The 21,687-nt window shown below is 36.2% G+C and overlaps 1 protein-coding gene across 10 annotated transcripts in view; it reads right to left on the bottom strand.

Moving 5' to 3' along the window:
• The window catches only part of UBR2 (ubiquitin protein ligase E3 component n-recognin 2), a 124,129-nt gene that overhangs the window by 22,181 nt on the left and 80,261 nt on the right, over positions 1-21,687 (bottom strand). For 6 of the 10 annotated variants that reach the window (XM_045071240.1, XM_004739893.3, XM_045071239.1 and 3 more), the window contains 17 exons: positions 20,993-21,103; positions 19,930-19,995; positions 18,236-18,358; positions 18,064-18,127; positions 16,955-17,079; positions 13,763-13,815; positions 12,713-12,815; positions 11,513-11,561; positions 10,971-11,125; positions 9,196-9,298; positions 6,373-6,482; positions 6,185-6,265; positions 5,674-5,852; positions 4,768-4,967; positions 2,500-2,593; positions 1,659-1,820; positions 78-181 (listed from right to left, as the gene is read on the bottom strand). In XM_045071240.1, coding sequence (XP_044927175.1) covers positions 78-181; positions 1,659-1,820; positions 2,500-2,593; positions 4,768-4,967; positions 5,674-5,852; positions 6,185-6,265; positions 6,373-6,482; positions 9,196-9,298; positions 10,971-11,125; positions 11,513-11,561; positions 12,713-12,815; positions 13,763-13,815; positions 16,955-17,079; positions 18,064-18,127; positions 18,236-18,358; positions 19,930-19,995; positions 20,993-21,103 — 1,882 coding nt within the window. Of the gene's footprint in view, positions 1-77; positions 182-1,658; positions 1,821-2,499; positions 2,594-4,767; positions 4,968-5,673; positions 5,853-6,184; positions 6,266-6,372; positions 6,483-9,195; positions 9,299-10,970; positions 11,126-11,512; positions 11,562-12,712; positions 12,816-13,762; positions 13,816-16,954; positions 17,080-18,063; positions 18,128-18,235; positions 18,359-19,929; positions 19,996-20,992; positions 21,104-21,687 lie in introns of those variants that run through there. The other 4 variants (XM_013062235.2, XM_013062239.2, XM_045071242.1 and 1 more) reach the window with 4 other exon arrangements.

Below are 21,687 nucleotides of genomic sequence, written 5' to 3'. Positions count from 1 at the left end.
CTTAAATAATTTCTTGTGGAGCTACATTTTCCAACAATCTCAGACTTTAGGGGAAAAATGAACTTATCAGAACTTACTAGGAATACTTTCTTCTTTCCTAAGAACCTGTAATGCTTTTATTTGCTGAGAGATTGTTCTAATCCACTGAGTCAGTTTTGGTTGGTCTGAAATATTTAACCTGCTAGAGAAGATTATAGAAACTGTTTAGTATTCTGTTGCTGCTTAGTTTAAGATACAAAAAGATTCTTCAAATGCTTGAGCATAATGATTTAAACACATTTCAAATACTTTAAAAAAAAAAGGTAGGGGAAAATTTGGTGCCTTAAAAAAATAATAGGTATTTGCCAATGGAAATGAGAAGATACTATTTGTTACTATAATGCTAACAACATTATTTGTCAAAAATTTCACTTTTTTCGCAGTACTGGAATTTGCTAATAATTCTTAGACAATCATAGCACCACTACTAGTATTTATTATGTGACAAATACTAAAAGCATTTTACAGTATTAGACTTATTAAAATACTCTTATGTGATAGATTATGTTATTTTCCCCATTTTACAGATGAGGAAACTGAGGTTTAGAGCTATGTAACTTGACTAAGACCACATAAAGTACAGATCTGGCATTCAAACCCAGTTATACAGACTCCAAAAAAAGCCTGTGTTCTTCAGGACTATGATGTAATTGGCCTTCATGAGAAAACGAAACAAAACAGAAGTGATGTGTGAAACACAACAAAGGTAATTTTTTTACTTCTTATATGCAGTGAATCCTTAATCTAACAATGACTAATTTATTAGTTCAAATACAGATGTAAGTCACCATGACTTTCTGTTATGATTAAAAAGCATGACCTTATACTCAAATCTACTGGTGTGTTTTTTTTTCTACTCGTATTTTAAGAAGATTTTGTGGTAGCATAAATAAGACACCATAGTTTGAATTCTTAAAACTGAAAAGAACTTTGCTTCGAGTTGAATCCAAACAGCACAGAAATTAATGGATGATTCATATTTACAAAACTTAAATTAGTATTTGTGCATGTAAGGTAGATAGCATAATTGAATACTGAAATATAAAAACCAGATCTGAAGAGCAGATAGTATCAAATTCATATTTGAAATGAGAATATCCAATACTTCTATTAACTAGAAGCATCCTACAAATTATGAAATAACATAAAAACAACAAAAAATTTCCATTTTAAAAACATCAACAGATTTTAATTTTTTTGGCCCAACTCTTGAAGGTATTATCAGCCAGTAAATTGTAAAAAATTATATTTGTTAGAATATTCAATAAATTCAGTTTGAGCAGCTCCTCCATCCCCTACCAATTTACCAAACATATCTTGCAAAGTATGAGGAAGATACTTAAGGTAGGGTCCTAGAAATAAAGGAAAACAGTTTTCATAAACATATGGGCATTTTACACCTTCTATAATGGATGACCAAGAAACTGAAGTCTGGCCTATTCCTTTCTAAAAACCAAAATTGTATTTCACAAGTCTATCAGAAGAAATGACTACAAAAAATGTATCGGGAAAACAATGTGATTACCTGGAATGATTTCTCCCCTCTCTGGTTTATCATCTCATTATCTTTAATGGAAAACTACAGCTTAAATACAAAGGTTTCATGGGCCCAAACTTACCTGTTAAAAACATTTCGTGGAGGAAGCAGCAGAGGAATTACAGTATTACTCAAGCACTCACAGAGGGGACAAAGGAATTCTCCATTTTCCACATCGTAGCTGGTATGTAAGCGCAATCTCTGTTGCCTTCGCTGTTCTTTAGCTTGAACGGAATCAAAATACCTTTACAATTAGAGAACATGAGGTATCAAAAACAACGGTAATTTTTCTCAATGAGAGCCACAAGCTTCTACGTTTTAACTATTTTGTTTCCACAATACAATAAAATCTTCACAGTTCTTGGTCCCAGTGCTGTTTTGTCACTTTCCCAGGGCCGGTGGCTACTTGCTAGTGGAAGTGCATGATTACTGAATGAGCACAGTGCAACAATAACACTGACTTGTTGGCTTTGCAGAATAGACCAAAGTAGAACAAATTTGAGGTTATCCCATCTTAGGTCGGGGAGCCAGGACAATCTCAGGAAGTAATAAGGTAAGTACTAATACCTTTAGAGTTAAGAGTGAACACCCTGGCAAGACATTACTCACCTAGTTTTTATGCCACCATAAAAATCTTTTTTCTATTAAAAAAAAAATCTTTTTTCTTTGTCCAACTTGTTAGTTACTATAGATCCCCACATTAAAAAATATATCTGATATACTATGAAATTTCTAAGTTACTCCTTTAACATGTACAACAAAGCAGCTCAATTTTAATTGTTATTAAGTAGTGATATGCAGGTTTTTCTTCAGCATCTCTCATTCTTTCTCCCTTTTTCTAGAATGATATGTCCTTTATTTAAAAAGTTAATTTTGAGCGTTCAGATAAGCTTCTCTTGACTAATATTAAGAATATAAATTACCTTTGCCAACAATGGGCATGCATAATGTGCCCACAGCTACCAGTGTGTGTTCCACAAGACAGATCAGGGTGCATGAATAATGGATCATATTTTTCTGCATTAGAAAACAAAGAAACAAAAAACAAAAAAACAAGCATTTAATCTTCCTATAATAAATGTACAGCTTTAAATTGTGAAATCCTTAATAAGGGCTTGTAAATTTGAAATGAAATGCTAGTTTATTCCTTCGAGATATCAGTCATTTATGCAAGACCCTGGATTATTTAGAAAGCAGGACTCTAATTTTTATCACCCTGAGCAAATGAAACATCCCTAAGTTGTTAACTGAAACTGGAATTCTGAATTATGTACATCTACTCCTTTGAACATTCCATGCTTTCAGGGCACTAAGAGACTCCTATCCCCTGCAAAAGCCCAGAACTCGTTCTTCATGGGGCTGCCTTTAATACTTTGGCGGGGCTGGGTCACCGTATCTGCAACAAGAAGGTATTTTGGCAGTAATGGGACGCCCCCTAGAGGAGATTCTGCCTAAAGACTCTCGTGCAAAGAAGAGTCACAATGAGTACCAGACAGAGCCAAAGTGGGAACAGAATGCCCAGGATAGCAGCCCAGATGGGGAATAGGATAATTTAGACAGTTGTCCAATCTAGTGCTAATTTTTTATACTCAAAGAAGATGAAAACATGAAGACAAACTTAAGATGGCTCCCTGGCTTTTTAGAATTTTTCAAATTCTCTATATTAATTAGTATGATCTTAGAAATTCTATAGCAGTCTATAAAGAATTACTCAAGTTTCAATTTGCTTTACATAGCATAAAGAAAATATTTCCAATATAAGTTGTGAAAGCATTTGGAAAACCTTCTTTTAGCCCAAGTTTTTTCTTCACAAAATAACTATTTAAATAAAACTGTTAACTTTAATCTTTGGCCTGGAATGAAATTTACAAATCGTGGAGTTCAAAGGACCATTTTTTAAGATGAAGCAGACTAATCCTTATCAACTAGGTGCTTGAGAGCCACACTGTGAAGACTTTCCTTATGGAGAAAGAGCTATCGTACCGGTGGCTTTTTAATTCTACCATGTAAAAGGCACTTGTTAAATAAGTGCTTTGGAAATTCTAAGACACAGTTCCCACTCTCAAGAAGTTTACTAGAATTGTCGAGGTATATGCACATATAAACGAGTCTAAGAGTAGAGATATGAAAAATGTCTGTGGTGGAAACAATAATGTGCAGCTTAGATGCCAGTGGAGGAATGAATGACTTACTCCCTCCTTAGCAGTTGGAAGAGGGCACTTTACTCTTTTTTTTTTTTTTTTTAAAGATTTTATTATTTATTTGACACAGAGAGATCACAAGTAGGCAGAGAGGCAGGCAGAGAGAGAGGAGGAAGCAGGCTCCCTGCCGAGCAGAGAGTCCGATGCAGGACTTGATCCCAGGACCCCGAGATCATGACCTGAGCTGAAGGCAGCGGCTTAACCCACTGAGCCACCCAGGCGCCCAAGGGCACTTTACTCTTATTCGTAAGTGGCAACTGCTTTGCTCAAAGTCACACCTCTTTCTAGAGGTGGCCCACAGTCACTGATCACTGCTGGGGTTTAAAGACCCTATTCCCCTTGCTCTGACTCGGAACACCTCCAAAGGGCCATCAGCTAGAGAGCTCCAGTGGGGTGGGATGAAGCCTTTGGGGGATTGCATGAAAGCTCAACTGCTCCCTTTGCCCAAAGCTGCTCCCTTCTTCTCCATTCCACAGATGTTTATTCCAAGGCTATCCCGAATAAATGTCCTGCATGGTAATCTCTATTTTAAGAGTCTGTTTTCTGGGGAACCCTATCAGTGATATTACTACTTTGCATCAGAATCTGGCTCAAGGACTGCTTCTCACATAGGTAACTCACACAACTGTTCCCAAGAGATCACACTTTGGATCTATTCAGGAGACAAAATTATTATTATTTCCATGTGCCAACTAATTATTAGGACTTTCCAAGTGTATTGAAGAATGGGACAGTTAAGTACCAATTATATTAATGTTATATCACAAAGAAAAGCTTCCTTTTGAATCCCTGTTATTTACCAGCTATCTAATTCATGACTGATACTTAACTTTCTGGAGTGTTTCCACACCTGTCAACTGGAAAATTTCTGTCTAAGACAGCTGCCTAGACACCACCAACCCTATGGAGTTACTATTAGCTTAATAAAATTTCTATGCCACACTGAGTGGCAATCATTAAGAGGGAGGAGAGGATCTGGCTATGACTTACCTGGATCTTGAATGAATTTACTCCTGTTTTTTGATAATACAGTTGATCTTTGAACAAATGCTGCCAGAACCATTGCCTTGCTCTCCACCTTCACCTCTTGCTCCTCTTGACACAATATACAAGTAACAAACTGTCTCTGTTCAGGGACCTGAGTTTGTGCTGGGCCCAACGCTGTAAGTGCCGTATCTGAAACCATAGGGCTGCGATAAAATAGTAGATGTTTCATTAACGAGCCTAAGAAGTTTCCATTTAATCATAAAACAGTGGACTTTAGGTATGCACATATTGAACACATGGTATGATTTGAACTGGCAGAAGTCATTCATATTTCTCAAACCTTCTCCTATAATCCTCACAGCAATCCAAAATGCAAAACAGAAGCCACTCAGTTAACTGAACCTAGTGCACTCATTTTTTTTTTTTTTTTCCTTCTTAAGACTTATTTATTTGAAAAAGAGTGCGAGCGAGCATGGGTAAGTGCATAGGGAGAGGGAGAGGATCTCAAGCAGACTCCCTGTTAAGTGTGAAGCCTGATGCAGGGCTCGATCTCATGACCCTGAGATCACGACCTGAGCCGAAATCAAGAGTTGGATGATCAACAAACTGAGCCACCCAGATGCCCCTGTGCACCCATGCTTTTATGAATGTCAAGGGTGTTCTGTGAGACATATCATTCTGAGTGTGCACATGGTATCTCATCTACAGTTAAGAGATATAAACATATACTAATAAACTCAAATTCTAAGACTAATTCCTCTAGTTGGAGACTGTAAAATTTACCTACCAATCCTTCTAAATTACTTTAAGACTAAACATGTACTTTTAAGGCAAAAAAGCAACATCTTTCCCATTTGAGAACCAAGAGTCAAGAGATTTAAAAATGTTGATTTTTTTTTTAACTTTTACCTATTATCAAGAACAGCAGAGGTAGAGGCATCCAGTTCTAAAGTCTGCTGAAAGAGTTCTTTGTTCTCATCAATAAAGTGTCTCTGCATCTCAGACATCTGGGCCATGATCTTTTCTCTGCGCAGTCTGGCAATCTCAGCTTTTCTCTTCCTCTCAGCCTTGTCTTTGTCTCTTGAACTCTGAAAGTATGCTTCATTTAGTTAGACCATTAGATGCCAAATGCATATTTTTCCCCCAAAGCAGAACTACCCTGATTGTAAATACTAATTAAAAAACTGTTTTATAATGTCACTTATAAAACAAGAGAAAATATTTTTTTTACTTGTTTTTAAAAAAAGAACAGGGAGCAAAAAAATTTTGCTACAACAAATAAAGATAAATAGTGGCACATTTTTTGGAATTCACATTTTTTTGTGAGTATTATCAAGTACCAACTTATTACAGATAAAATCAATTGTGTGTAGTGAACTTGCTACAATCCTTCAGTAGCACCACACCTTGCTTCTCATACCTCTTCCATTATGGTTCCTTCAGTCTCTGCCACGGGACTGGTGGATGAGCTTTCTCTTATCTTCTTAATAGCATTAAAAGTCTATGACAGAAAGTATCAGTTATTTGGAAGCTATGAAATATTACAAAAATTTAAAGATAACAAACACTGAGTGTTTATCACAAAAACAGTGATGCCAGAAATTGTACCTTTAATATCCACCTAATCATATCTTTGTGTACATCTAGGTAGGGAGCGCTCTGTAGTGTTTCCAGCATAGCTAGTATACTAGGGGAGTTGTTTGGTGCTTCACCAGGTTCTAAGGCAGAAAAAAAATAAAAGGCACAATAACAACAGCTAAGACTTCACAGTGCTTATTACTATGCATGAGAAGATAATGTTGCTTATAACATTATCTGCCCATCATTTAATTATAGCTCTACTTATTAGAGATTTTCAATACTTCTTGAGAACATGATGTATCTGTACTTAACAAACAAGTTAACAACCAGAATGCTTTAATCATTCAAAACGGACACCTTACACCAAATGATTATTTAACATAGCCTTTAGCTATTAAATAAAAATCCAGCTAAAAGATCTACCTGAGATTTTACCAAGTCTAAGAAATGAACTGCATTTGTAAGGATGTGTGTGTAAAAATATATTTTGTTTTCCTTTTAAATAAAACCTAGATTTAAAATAAAGTGCATTTTAGGGTACATAGGTGGCTCAGTTGGTTGAGTCTTCTTTTGGCTCAAGTCATAATCCCAGGGTTCTGGGATTGAGCCCTTTGTCAGGCTCCCTACTCGCCTGGCAGCTTACTTCTCCCTCTCCTCGCTGCTTGTGTTTTCTCTCACTCTCCGTTGCTTTCTCTGCCTCTTTCTCTTAAACAAACAAACAAACAAATAAAATCTTTATAAAAATTAAAAAAATACATTTCTTCCTCTGTAAATTTATTTCTTCATTTGAGGAAAAAACATACAAGTCAAGTTCAGTGGCTCAAAAGTACACGTAATTTAATGTTTGCAATTTAGTTCTGTAGTCAGAAACGTCCAGTTATTGATTTTCTTGGTTTAAGTGTCATCATTTGGGCAAAATATTCTTAAGAGGGGAAGAGACTGAACTACGTGATCTTTAATATTCTTTCAGATGTAAAGTTTTATGCCTATAGTTTAGGGATTTCGCTCTAAACAGTGTGCTTTAATGAAATAAAATGTTTAAAGAGAAATAGGAGGAATGTCTAAAGAAAAAGGTTGCTTGTTCAAAGAAAGAGAGACAAAAAAAAAAAAAAGAGAGAGAGAATCTGGGATTGTATAGTGGTAAGTGGATGAAATCAGGCAGTTTTCTGTGTGGTTATCCTAAAGTAAAAGCCCTGGAGATGAAGGGGGCAAAACATACAATGCTAATCCACAGGAAGAAATACTGAGAGAAAAGAGCAGGGAAAGGCTGGCACCTAAGAACCTAGGCTTCAGTATGGAAAGGCAGTTTCCCCTCATCCTCCTACTTTTCTATATGAGGGCAAAAAGGGGAAAAATAGAGATCCAGCAGCAAACAAGACCATATTATCCATTATACTACCTCTACTGGGTCATATTACCCATTATATACTGACTGCTGTAACTCCTAGTATACCAGCATAAATTCATAAGTATCTCACCAAATGCTTGATTGCACATCTGTCTGGGGCAGGGTATAAGATGAGCCTGGGTTATCTTTTGTGCTAGAAAGCAAGGTGGTGCTCAAATACTAGTGGGCTTGGGTCAAAAGGGCAGTGAGGCCAACTGAACAGATTCCCAGTGACCAAAATTGGCAGTTTGAGTATCAAAAAGATTTTTTTTTAAAAAAGGAGACTTGATCATGTGACTCAAAGACAGAGAATAAAAACACAAGAGTAATATTAAAAAAATAAAGCGTAACAATCCTAAGCAAACAAAAAAGATTCACAGTTGTCACCACTGAAGTTAACTACTAAACCAACTGCTTATTCTGAAAATCAGTAGATTTTTTAAAAAAATTTATTTATTTGACAGAGAGAGAGAATACAAGGAGAGAGAAGCAGGCTCTCAGCTGAGGAGGGAGACTGAAGCAGGACTTGATCCCAGGACCCTGGGATCATGACCTGAGCCAAAGGCAGATGCTGAACGACTAAGCCACCCAGGCACCCTGGAAAAGGTTTTCTTCAGAGGTGAAATATGATGGCTAAAACAAATGGTTTAAAGAAGTGTGCAAATATTAAAGCAAATATAGAAAAATACTAACTACTGAATCTAGGTGGCAGGTGTATGGATGTTTGCTTTACCAACTCTTGCCTGTATGTTTAAACTTCTTAATAATAAAAAGATAGGAAAAAATGTCTCCTGGCCTTCTAAAAAAGTCGTGTAACTTTATATACAAAATGATAATCTAATCCACTATAGTTAATTTTCTTAACCGACTGAGCCACCCAGGTGCCCCCTATAGCTAATTCTCTTATTTTCATTATGTCTTTACAAGGTAACAGCAATAATTTTAAAAGTGAAATCCTGATAGCATACTTTTTGTTTTTAAAGCGCATCTGAGAATTATTTAAATGCATGTGCCATAATGACTTCAAGCTAGTGACTCCTCATTAATGTTTGCAGTTTATGAATTAAAACTATATGTTTTTATGAAAATACATCAGGATCTCATATAGTACCTTTAACACAGATAAATACATATAATCTCAGAAATCTGGATTAAAATTTATTTTGAAACTGTAGGAGCAAATAAGAGGTTATATTACATATTTATTAAAAAATTTTTCTTTCTAAGTATTTATTTGACAGGGAGAGAGCAAGCGAGCATAGTTTACGGAGTAGCAGGCAGAGGGGGAAGGATAAGCAGACTTTCCATTAAGTGGGAAGCCTGATGTGGGGCTCAATTCCAGGACTCTGGGATCATGACCTGAGCTGAAGGTAGTCACTTAACTGAGCCACCCAGGTGCCCCTATATTACATATTTAAAATCACTAGTATCTTGAATTAATTTAGTAAAAGGTGTATACGTACTTGATATCTTCTGAGTGAAGGTAAATGTTACTACATGCTCTTCCGTGACATTGTCTAAATGCTGTTTTTCTTCTTGTAGTGCCATTCCAATTAAATGTAACACCTCGAATAAAATGTTTTGTAACTTTTAGTAAATCCAAAACCAAGTTTATAGTAACAAAAATGAATTCACCACTGGAAAAAGATAAAGCAAACTACTAAAGACTAACTATTAAACTCAAACTCTATATTTCATTTTCTGATAAAAAAATTCTCAGTAAGGAAACAAAAATTTCCACATCAGGTATGAAGAAAATTCAACCGTATATTCTTAGGGTAAGTTCATATACATCCCTACACTACAGTCTTTAAAAAAAAAAAAAAAACTTCTAAGAATTGGTGGCCAAATAATTAGAGCTGAAAGCATCTATCAGGGAATGATATGGTCTATAATACTCTCTAGTTAAATTTCTCTAAGGACTAAAAATCTTAATCGTCTCAGAAAGATACATACTTTCAATTTAATGCCACATAATTATTGAAGATGTTTACAGTTATTCCCTATATCTCACAAAAAATTCCTTACCAGATTTCTAAGAAAATAAAAAATTACACTTATCTTATTTGCATTTTTATTGCTCTTATCCTGCTTCCCAATTTTGGAAGGAGATATCGGTGTGGTGTCTGTATGTTTCCCCACACAAAAAGCTACTGTGGATGTCAGAGAGCTGGATGAACTAGGTTAGCTTGAAGGACATGAAACAAATGTACACAAAAAATAAAAACTGTTCTTTGTTTCTCCATCATTTCCTACAACTCCTCTGCTCACATAATGATGGTCTCTAGTAGACCCCAGCTCTGTTTTTACATTTTAAGTGTCTGTTTATAAATGGGAGGGGTGTGTAGTATATATGTATCTTAGCCAATGAGACACTTAAGCCTGCTAAGACAATGGAAAGAAAAATAGTTTTGGAGGATGACTCTGGAAGAATGCGTGCTTTCATTTACATCCTGGCTTCACAGCTTTCAAGGTAACACACCTTCAGGGAATCTGAGCCTAATTTCATCAACTTTAAAATGGAAAAAAAAAAGCTTCCCTTTAGAATTTTGAGAATTGCAAACATTGTATGAATGTAAAAGTACATACCACAGAATAAGGCACAGAACAGGCTAATTCTATTAACTGATTAATTACTATTATGTTACTAACTAGTTGAGTAACATGGACAAGTTACGTGAATCTCACTGAAACCTGACTTCCTCATCTATACAACAGAAAAAGTTGTATCTACCCAAATGGGTATTGTGTGAATTCAATGAAATAAACAGTAGAAGAATGACTCACATCAAGGCTACAAAATAAAATACAAACAAGGTTCTAGACATGCCACTTATTAGCAACAGACCATATGTGTCTGAGTTTCAATTTCTTCAACTGTAAAGTATAGATACTGATGAACCCACAGGGTTTTTGAGGGGATTAAATTTAAAAAAATGTTGAAGATAAGACATCATACAAATATCAGAGTACTGCATAAACAGGGACATATCATTAACAATCAATGAGAAGAAGACTAGCCAGTAAGACCAAGGTAATCACAACCAACTGGTATAAAAAGTATCTGCCAGACTACCATTTTCAATGTCAGACACAAAAGCAGTAATAATATTACTATATTTCAAATTTAAACATCACTACATTTAGTGCTTAGCTGTCTGTATCTAGATACTGATGAATACTTTGGCTTTTACTAAAAAAGCACTAAAATTTAAACAATAAATGTTTTTAAACCTACCCTTTGCAGCATGGACTCAGACCAGGCATATCCATTATGTTCTACAGCCCACTGGAGGACTGTCCTCATGATGCACAACATCACATCTGATTGCAAAATATTTACCAGACTTGCAAATAGAGGGCAGAATGGAGGCAAAACTGGAGGTGGAAGTGCTGAAAATAAGGTTATTATTGGTTTCTTTTTAGAACATGTTTTAAAAAAAAAGACCCCATCTTTAGATAGTCTTCACTCAAAGAATATTAATACATCTTAAAGCTGTATTTTACCTTCTCAAGGTCAAATGCATAAAAACAGCTACATTAATAGTAGCAGTACAAAGGGAAGACTTTTCCCTAGGAATATCCTAGGATCTGAGATAAAACCATTAACCCAGAGATGACTCAGTATAGCCTATTTCTATATAGGCGAGTCTTGTGAATGTTCACTTGGAAAGCATACATTTACATCTTCCACTTCACCAAGGATAATCATAGTCAATAGAAAACATCATTTAACACATAGAAGAAGAGACAAGAGATTTTTAGAAAGATTAAAAATACCTGTATCTTCCCTGTTTTGTCTTTTCAATTTTCGTTGAGCTTCCTCTGCCTAATAAAAAAGAAATTTGGACAGGGAATTAGTAATACACAACAACCTAATATCCAAAACATTAAGTTAATCTTTGTCATATTATCTTCTGATATTTACTCTTAGTTTTATAGTGCTCTCCCCAGCCCCCAAATGACACATCTAAGTTATTTTTTCCCCTCACTACTCACTGCCACCAAGCCCCAAGGAGTTCTTTCTTATTTTAAAACGCAGGGGAAACACATACAAATCAAACCAAAATATTATTTAGTATTATTTAGGCTTAAACTCTATGACATGCATCTAAAACTAAACAAAGCTTCATGTTTAAATTTAATTAATGCCATTTATGAAAAAGTATTTTATTTATTTATTTTAAAGATTTATTTATTTATTTGACAGAGATCACAGGTAGGCAGAGAGAGAAGCGGGGGCAGCGGGGTGGGGGGAAGCAGGCTCCCTGCTGAGCAGAGAGCCCGATGCAGGACTCGATCTCAGGACCCTGGGATCATGACCTGTGCAGAAGGCAGAGGCTTTAACCCACTGAGCCACCCAGGCGCCCTGAAGAAGTATTTTAAAAGTAGACTGCGAGGGCGCCTGCATGGCTCAGTCAGTTAAGTGCCAGACTCTGTGCTCTGTGGGGACTCCGCGTAAGATTCTCTTCCACACCCTTTCCCCTCTCACTCCCATGTGTGTGTGCAGTCTACCGCTCTAATAATAAGCAAATCTTAAAAACAAAGTAGAATGCTAAAAGACAAAACTTAGCCAAGAATCACGAGGAAAATCGCATAAAGTACTATGGAAAAGCAGTGTTAGGTAGTAGCAATTCTGAAATGAGCATAAAATAGCTTAACTATTATACACGTTGACAATTTCTTTTCAAAAGCCAACAAAATATAATTATATATGTATGGTTTATGATACAATTATATAGATCTTATATATGTATGTAGTATACATGGTGGGAGGGAGGTGTTAGGTTGTTAGGTCGTGGTATTTTTAGGTAATCTCTACCTTCTTCATTATAGCTTTTTATACTTCTCAAATTTCCTACAATAAAAATGTATCATTTTTTAATCTCTGAAAGACAGTAAAAGTTGTATAGGAGAAACAAATCAAATCAACAAACACACACAGCTCTTCCCCAGTATACTTTCTATTTTCCCATTTACCTTGGACTGCTCTGCCCTTGAAAAGTGATAGAAATACAAATTGAACTCTTTGGCACACTCTGGTTTCAGTTCATACATGCCTCGTCCTGTTAATCCAGGTTTTCTATGGAAAAAAAAGTCCTTAAAATATTATTATTAAAGTCATACCCTAACTTATGATAGTCTTAGATAACATAACAAAAAAGCAGAGTTCTCATTTACTGCTGATGAACGTAAACTGGTACTATTTTCTGTAGGCTAATCTGGTAACCTAAATGCAAAGCTCTACATGCATCATCCTATTGGACACATCCACTTTGAATTTATCCTAACTGGACAGGTGAATGTGATGGTCATTATAGTGACAATTCAAAAACTAACAACAGGAAATATGTTATACACATTATTACACTGCCACACAGTTGAACATCACTAAAAGTGATAATAATATCTAAATTTTGATGTATAAAGATGTCTCTGATAAGTTCTATCAGTTGGAAAAAGTAGGTACAATTTTAAGGGTTAGGGAATGTTTATATATATTTTTTTCTGTATTTTCTCTAAAAGCATTACTGTATCTTTATAATGAACAAAAACAGTCATCACAGGTGGGGTGGGAGCAAGGACAAAGCAGGAGTGAGGAACTGCCTCAATCATCCTCAGATCGACTAATTTACCTACTGGGCAGCACCCTGGCCTCCAGAGAGTGAAGGCAGTACTGAGAGAGCGTTTTGCAACTTAGGAGACACATTCAGATGGAAACAAAGAAAGCAGTTTTAAGAAAACTCAATGCATTGACTTTTGTCACCTGCCAGTTTAATGTCAATTATCTGAAACTATCAGGAATATTGGTTCTGAGCACAGTGAAGATTCTCTTAAACCAGTTTAGGTTGCTTAGTGCAGAGCTAGATCAGAAGAGTGAAATGACAGAAATCTAGTTCAGAACTAAGTATCTGAAAATGTCTGTCACTCTCTGAAAGGAACAATTTCATTCTCACGTCCATCAAAACACAAGAAAAATTAATTTATATTAAAAAAATGGAAGAGGAAAAAAACAGGAAATAAACTCACTTGAAATGGGCAACTGCTTCAATTACGCTCTCCATGCCAGTCTCCTTGTTCTCCTAACAGTACGAAAAACAAGTAAGTGCGTTTCATGTTAACAGTATCGGCTAGCACTTTGAACATGGTGTTTTTCTCTCCTTAACCACTTACAGCAATCCTATGAAGCAGATACACGATTTTCCCCAAATTTTTTACAGTTGAGGATTCCACAGTAAACATAATTTTTAATATATAACCAGGGAAACCTATTTTGTCACCTAACATTCATTCAGACTCATATAATTAAAAACAAGTCATTACCATATGGACTCAAGGCAACAGCTTTCAAAAGGAATTAAGCTAAAAACACAAAGTACACATAATATTTAAACAAAATTTATGTAAGATATTTATACTATTTTGTGAAAGTTACACTGATTCCTTATCTATTTTTAGTACAACAGCATTTCCTAAATCATAAAGTATTTATAAAAAGATGTTAATATGAATTCTGATTAAAGAATTCTCTGGTCAAAGATGTTTGGTAAATATAGTTGCCACTGTGTTGTACCAGGTGTACTTTAAAATGCTGTTTAGCATATATTCCTCTTGGGGTGTCTGGGTGGCTCGCTTAAGTGTCTGATTCTTAACTTTTGGCTCAGGTCATGATCAGTGTCCTGGGATCGAGCCCTGTGTTGGGCTCTGTGCTGGACATGGAGCTTGCCTGAGATTCTCTCTCTCCTCCCTCTGCCTCTCCTCCCACCCCCAAATTATATTCTTCTTTATTCTAAGTGAATAAAGTCTAAGTGAAACTGTAATTGCTTCCTCATCTAACAACTCAGGATTCATATCCTGTATAAAAAAGTAGGAGCAATTTTTATCCTGACCAGATATTTAGTGATACTAAGAAATTATTAATTATTGTTCTTTCATCATGGCATAGGGATAGATAGGTTTTTCTAAAAGTCCTTTTAGGCCAGTTTCTCAACCATGGCACTGCTGTTTGCATCAGATAATTCTGATGTTGTTGTGGGGGTCTGCCCTATGCATTGAGGGATATTTAGCTGTACTCCTGGCCTCTGCTCACCGGCTGCCAGGGGCACCACACAGCCCTGCCCTGAGCAGTGACACTGCCAAATGTCTCCTGGAGGGCAAAACTATCCCTGGTTGAGAACCACTGTTTTAACATATAAACAGTTCTATTTATAGATGAAATGGTAAGCCCTGCATTCCGGTTTTTTAATTTTTGGGGGGAAGGGTAGTGGTTAGAACAACTCAGCAAAATAAAATTTTGGCTTATTGTTGTACAGCACTGTTTTACACATACATCAAACAGGCCAACCATCCCCCACCCCCTGCCAGGAAACTTCATAAACAAAAAAAGGAAAAAAAAAAGAAATCTTCATCTTTGACCTTTTTAACCATCTCATATAAACCAACTACTTATATTATAACTAAGCGCATAACAAAAAAGTTACTGCTATGCTTGGAATAAGACTGGTTTTTTTGTTGCTGGGTTTTTTTTTTTTAAATAAAGATCTTTTTCTCTCCTTTGAAATGATAATGAACATGGTCACAAACAAGTAAAGTCAGAAGCAGGACAGAAGATACTTTGAAGGCTGGTTTGGTCATCCAAGATCATTAAACATGGCTGAGCACTAGCAATACGTACATAAAATATAAAATATAATAAAAAATACAAATTTTCTTTTTTGTGGTTTTGGTTGGGTGGTGGAGACTGTGTATCATTTGCGGGCAAACTTTGTTTTTTTTAAGATTTTATTTATTTATTTGACAGAGACACAGCAAGAGAAGGAACACAAGCAGGGGTAGTGGAAGAGGGAGAAGCAGTCTTCCTGATGAGCAGGGAGCCCAATGTAGGGCTCGATCCCAGGACCCTGGGATCATGACCTGAGCTAAAGGCAGATACTTAACGACTGAGCCACCCAAGTGTCCCTAAACCAAGTATTCTTTTTTTTTTTTTTTAAAGATTTTATTTATTTATTTGACAGACAGAGATCACAAGTAGGCAGAGAGAGAGGAGGAAGCAGGCTCCCTGCTGAGCAGAGAGCCTGATGTAGGACTCGATCCAGGACCCTGAGATCATGACCTGAGCCGAAGGCAGCGGCTTAACCCACTGAGCCACCCAGGCGCCCCTAAACCAAGTATTCTTAACCAAATAATCCAGTGGGCATGCAGAGATTAGTGGTTTGGGTATAGATAAAACAAGACTGGTTAAAACTGGTGATGGGTTTTGTTACACTATGTTTTCTATTTCTATAGATATTTAAAACTTTTCATAATATAAAGTTTAAAGGAAGGATTATGCAACAAATACAGGTTTAAATCTCAGAAGAATGAACATTAAAGTTGAAAGTTTTGATCTATGTTTCAAATTTGGGGAAGCATTTTGAAAAGCCTCAAGGAAAAAAGGACCTCTCCTAACTATAAGTATTGGGTATCTATCTGAAAAGCCCTGTGGCTGAAAAACAGGTTGCCAGGGAACTTGAGATCCTGTCGGTAAACAGTTACAATTAGCCCATGAATGCCCATGTGAACATTACTTTACATTTACTAAAATGAAAGAGATGGCTCCCTAAAGAGAGTTTCTGGATGCTTCAGAAGGAAAAAGTTCTGAAAAACTTTAGTATCCTCAATACAGATGAATAGATATTTTTCACTTCCTTCTCCAATATATGAAGTTGTAAAGCATTATCTCCACCCATGGCAACTTTGTAGTAAGGACTCAATAATAAACCCTGTCTACTGGATAAATAAATTCAGTTTTCAAGATCAGGTTTACTTTTATTCAGCATCCTTACCTCTTCTAAGAATTCAGGTTTATTTTTATTCAGCATCCTTACCTCTTCTAAGAATTCACTGTAAAACATTCTACTCTTATGCTGCTGTCTATTCCCAGTCACTAGTATTCTTTTGTTTCCCCCATACAAAAAAAAGAAAAGAGAAAGAAAAAAAACTGAAGTAACCTCTACACCTAGTGTGGGGCTCAAACCCACAACTCCTTAGAGTCTCACTCTACTCAGAGAGTCTCGCTCTACTAACAACTATCCAAGTGCCCCTCTAATTATTTCTAATAAGAGTGACTGGGAATTACAGTTGTCCTAGAACTGCAGTCTTTACCACTCTAAATCTAAACACACTAGCCTGTCAGGAAAGGAAGAATTTCCATAATTTCTTTTGTAAGATGTAGGTACTTACATCTTCAGGTAAAGACTTCACCAATTCACTGTGGGCCATAGGTTTGATGCTTAATTGATGGATAATCTCTCGCTTAATTTCATCTGTAGCATTTACCTGTCCAACTCCAGGACTAAATCTCTCTCCTGTTAGTGCAAAAGTATATATTCACACATTTAACATAATCACAATACTTAAGCAGCATACACTTTTAATCAGTGCAATGCAATAATGTATTTTTCTTTGTGCACTAGGAAAGTAATAATTGGTTTGGCAAGAAGCTAGGGTGAGAGCAGCTCCTAACCATACTTCTGAGGCTCAGACACAACAGGTGAGTACAGGCTTTGGGTAGCACAGAGAAAACTCTGCATGCTATTTTGAAAGAATGGGATGAGAAGGCAGGAAGGGACTAGATGTAGTCAGTAACTGGTAGAGCAGTAGTTGTAACCAGAGGACTAGGAAACTGCTTTCACACCATCTGCCACAGGTAGCAGGGAGGGAGAGCCTTCCTCTGTCCTTCTATCTAGTGGCAAATAAGATCTCACCTTCTGAGACCTCTGTTAGTATCACCCCCTGACAGAAGCCAGGGTGCTCTGTTGTACGGACTACAGAGTCTAAAATAGTAGAGGAGGTAGAGAAGGTAAAAAAATAGAATAGGAAAGATGGCGGTGACTGGACTGAAAATACAGGCAATAAGAGAAGAAATCTGCATCTGTTAGCCACAGGTCTCTATTAACTTATTTTTATCCTATCTAAAAGCCAAGATGACAGTTCTGTAACACAAAACCACAGAAAGAAACATGCTTAAGATATGAAGTAATAGTAAATAGCTCAAATAGCTCCTAAACATCTTATTTTTACTTGATAAACTCTTCTGTCCTACTTTTTTCTCAACAAAGAGCCTTTCAGATTATTCTGCTTCAGCACTTTCACTCTCTTCTTCCAAAGCACCAAGGCATTATCACTCTCAGTGCTACAGTAACTGGAAGGGAGAAAGAGATGGATGCTCTAATCTTCCCCTGAAACTGAAGAACTGCTCAAACAAAAGAACTGCAGCTTAGAAACTTGGAACTATTTCTTATCACAAAAGTCAATGTAATTGATAAATGTTGCAAACAATCCAAACTTACCAACAAGCATTATAATGAGGTACAACATCTCTTCTATTAAAGTGTTGTTTTGCTGAACTACATCCTGTAACAAGTGGAAGGGAAGTTCAGAGATACAAATACAAACACATCCAAAAAGAATGAAAGATATTTTTTAAATAATGTATTGTGGTCTTATAAAACATGCTCTTACCTTATGGGTAATCTCAGAGCTAAATCTTTTTCCATAGTCTGGAGTACTGAAAATCTGGTAAAGTTCAAAGCGGCTGAGCATTATCATCAGGAAATGATTTGGATCCATCATGGAGACACCTGTCTTTTGTTTTGTTTTGTTTTTTTAAATGTTTGAGATAAAGGAAAAGAGGGAGGTTAAAAGGGTTACTAAACAATTAGTGAAAGATATTTTGGGATGAATAAGTGAAAAGAGCTTACTTATTCACCAATCCCTATAAAAGATGAACCCCCCCCCCCAGTCAATTCCCTACCTGTTGAAGCTACAAGTGTGGACAAGAATCTAAGCTGGTAAAACAAAATAAAGTATAGACAAAACAAAAACACCCTAACCTTACCCACTGGAATAATACGGACTAATATGTTCTCTTGTCTTTTAATGCTCTGACTTAACTGCAACCCTATAAATTCCATTCGAAATTTTATCTCCGGGCTCTCTTATCACTCTCTAGTAGTGCATGGACTCTGAGAGAAATGTGCTATTGCAATTAAGCTTCTAGCACTTATTTACCTAATACTAAGTTCTTAAGGAGAACTCTCAAACTAATTTTTGGTGATAAAAACTATACTAACTGAAAGGTTTTTTTTTTTTTTTTTTTTTAAAGATTATTTATTTATTTATTTGACAGACAGAGATCACAAGTAGGCAGAGAGGCAGGCAGAGAGAGAGGGGAGGAAGTAGTCTCCCTGCCTAGCAGAGAGCCCAATTCGGGGCTTGATCCCCGAACCCTGGATCATGACCTAAGCCAAAGGCAGAGGCTTTAACCCACTGAGCCATCCAGGTGCCCCCGAAACAGCTTTTAAATATTAGTTTTAATTCTTCTTTAATTAAATCAACTCGAATTTTATTTTGAGCCAATCATTTTTGAAATTTACATTTCATAACCTTTCGTATCACTTTTAAATCTATTCAGCAATAACAACTACTATGTGATTATGCTATCTGCACAATGGACAAAAAGGGACTAAGATACAGTTGCCATAGTTTAGTGGAAGGGACAAAAAGTAAATTGGCAACTGCGGATCCAGAGCTGTAAATGCTATGGTAGGGATGAACACCATGCTAGGACCTTCCCAAATGGGATATTTAGCTACATTTCTGTGTGTTGGGGAAGCCTTCTGGTGAAAGTGACACTAAACACTAAGACATGCAGGAAGACAAGCTGCAAGGTGAACAGAAAAGGAAGGGGATGGGGTGGGCAAACTGGGGAGCAAAAGAAACAGATGTGCAGAATGTAAGACTTAAGAGAGCATGGCAATTTCAGGGAATTTTAACATAGTTAAGTTTCATAAGCCTTAGGGTCTGGGGTCTTTAACCAGAGGACAATGAAGAAAAAGATGGCTTTCAGGTTTCTGACTCAACTATACGACTGTATAGATTATTAAACAATATACTGAGATAGGAAACCCAAGACAGGAGGAAGGTATGGAGGAAATAAGAGGAGTTAGTTTGAATATACTAAATCTGAAACATGTCCAAGAAATCTAGATGGAAATGTTCTACAGGCTGTTAGCCATATGAGTTTAGAGCTCAGCAGACAGGGCTAGGCTAAAGCTACAGATTTGGGAGTAATCATAAGTGACTGGGTTCTGTGAAAATGACAAGAAGAAAAACATTTCCTACAACCCCTAAGTTTAATGCTTTTAATTCATTACCTGAAGCATTATTATATCCTTGTCAAACATTTCACGTCTGCATTTCACATTATGGTAGTAATATATCTAAAAAAAAATTGATTATATTGGGTAAATAGGTTTTTATTTGTGCAGCTCCCTTCCCTCCCCAATCCCCAATAGCACATGGGTTTAATCCAAGTGTGAACGCAGATGCACACGCACATGCATGCTTGTACACACACACACACACGTGGTTCTCTCAACAGTTAATACTATCCTCACAGAGATTAATTAATTAGAAATTTCCAGATTTCAGTATTCACTCTATAGCCCACATTTTGCAACCAACTTTCTGGTTTCCCCAACAAAACTACTTTTCTATAAGGTTTATGGCTATGAAGAATGAAAACCAAACCAAACCAAACCCTATACCAAGCCTTGATAAGGTCTAAAAATAAAAACCTCAATTTCAGAGCTATAGTAATATAACTTTTTTTTTGATTGAAGTACAGCTGACACACAATATTCCATTAGTTTCTGGTGTGCAACACAATAATTGGACAAGTCCATTAAGTTATGCTGTGCTCACAAGTGTAGCTGCCATCTGTCCCCATTTAACACTATCACAATACCACTGACTAAGAGTCCCTATGCTGTGCCTTTCATCTTCATGACTTACTCATTCCATAATTGGAAACTTATACCCCTCACTATGCTTCACCCATTTAACCCATCTCCATACCCCTTCCCCTCTGGTAACCATTAGTTTCTGAGAGAATTTTCAACTTTTAGCACAATTTTATTTAAATAGATGAAATCTGGATTTTTACTACATTATGTTTTGTTAAACGATTCTAAGAATGATCTCAAATTTAAAAAAATCAAGTAACTTAAGTTCATTTCTATTTTTGATACTGTTTCTTGACAAAGTATGAATAAGAGTTCTAAGAAACTTTTTGGTTTAACATTACTTTTATCCTTTTGAACAATTTAATATAGATACTCAACTTTCCATGACTTAAGTAGAGTGAAAATTACAACCTTCTCAGAAGCCAAAGGGATAGATGGACTGAAATCTCTTCATGAACTAAAAAACACTTACCTGGTTTACTAGAGAGAACCCATTTCTTCTCCACATGCCTGCATGTACTTGGGCACATAAAACAAGACATCTAAGAGGGTGTTCTATCAACATGGGTGGGCTAAGTTCACTCTGTATATAAAAAAAAATTTTTTTAATCCATAAAAATCTCAACTGTATAAAGAAGATAGGGTGATAGTGATGGAAACTATATAAAACAGCAGTCAAAATTACTTAAAGTATGTTTGCCTGATGGTTAATTTTATGTGTTAACTTGGCTACGCCATGGTACCCAGCTTTTGATTAAGTCCAGTCCACATGCTGCTGTGAAAATATTTTGTAGATGTGATTAGCATTTAAATCACCATACTTTGAGTAAAGCACATTACCTTCCGTAATGTAGATGGACCTCATCCAATTAAGTTCAAGGCCTTAAAAGAAACACTGAGGTCCCCCAATCACAGCTGAAGAAATTTGGTTTCCAGAATGCCTTTGGACCTCAGACTACAATATGAACTCTTCCTTGGGTCTCCATATTTCAGACTTGCCAGACCCCATAATCTGCGTAAGCCAATTCCTTACAATAAATCAATTTTTTGTCTTTTTCTCTCTCCATACTTACACACCCCTGTGAACATGCACGTATGCACAATCTTCTATTGGTTCTGTTTTTTTTCTCCAGAACCCTGATTAATAAAGTTTGTTTTAAAGTAATT

Source organism: Mustela putorius, unplaced genomic scaffold (assembly GCF_011764305.1).
Source record: "Mustela putorius furo isolate JIRA1106 unplaced genomic scaffold, ASM1176430v1.1 tig00003983_pilon_pilon_pilon, whole genome shotgun sequence".
NCBI lineage: Eukaryota > Metazoa > Chordata > Mammalia > Carnivora > Mustelidae > Mustela > Mustela putorius.
This window is presented reverse-complemented; position numbering and strand designations above follow the sequence as displayed.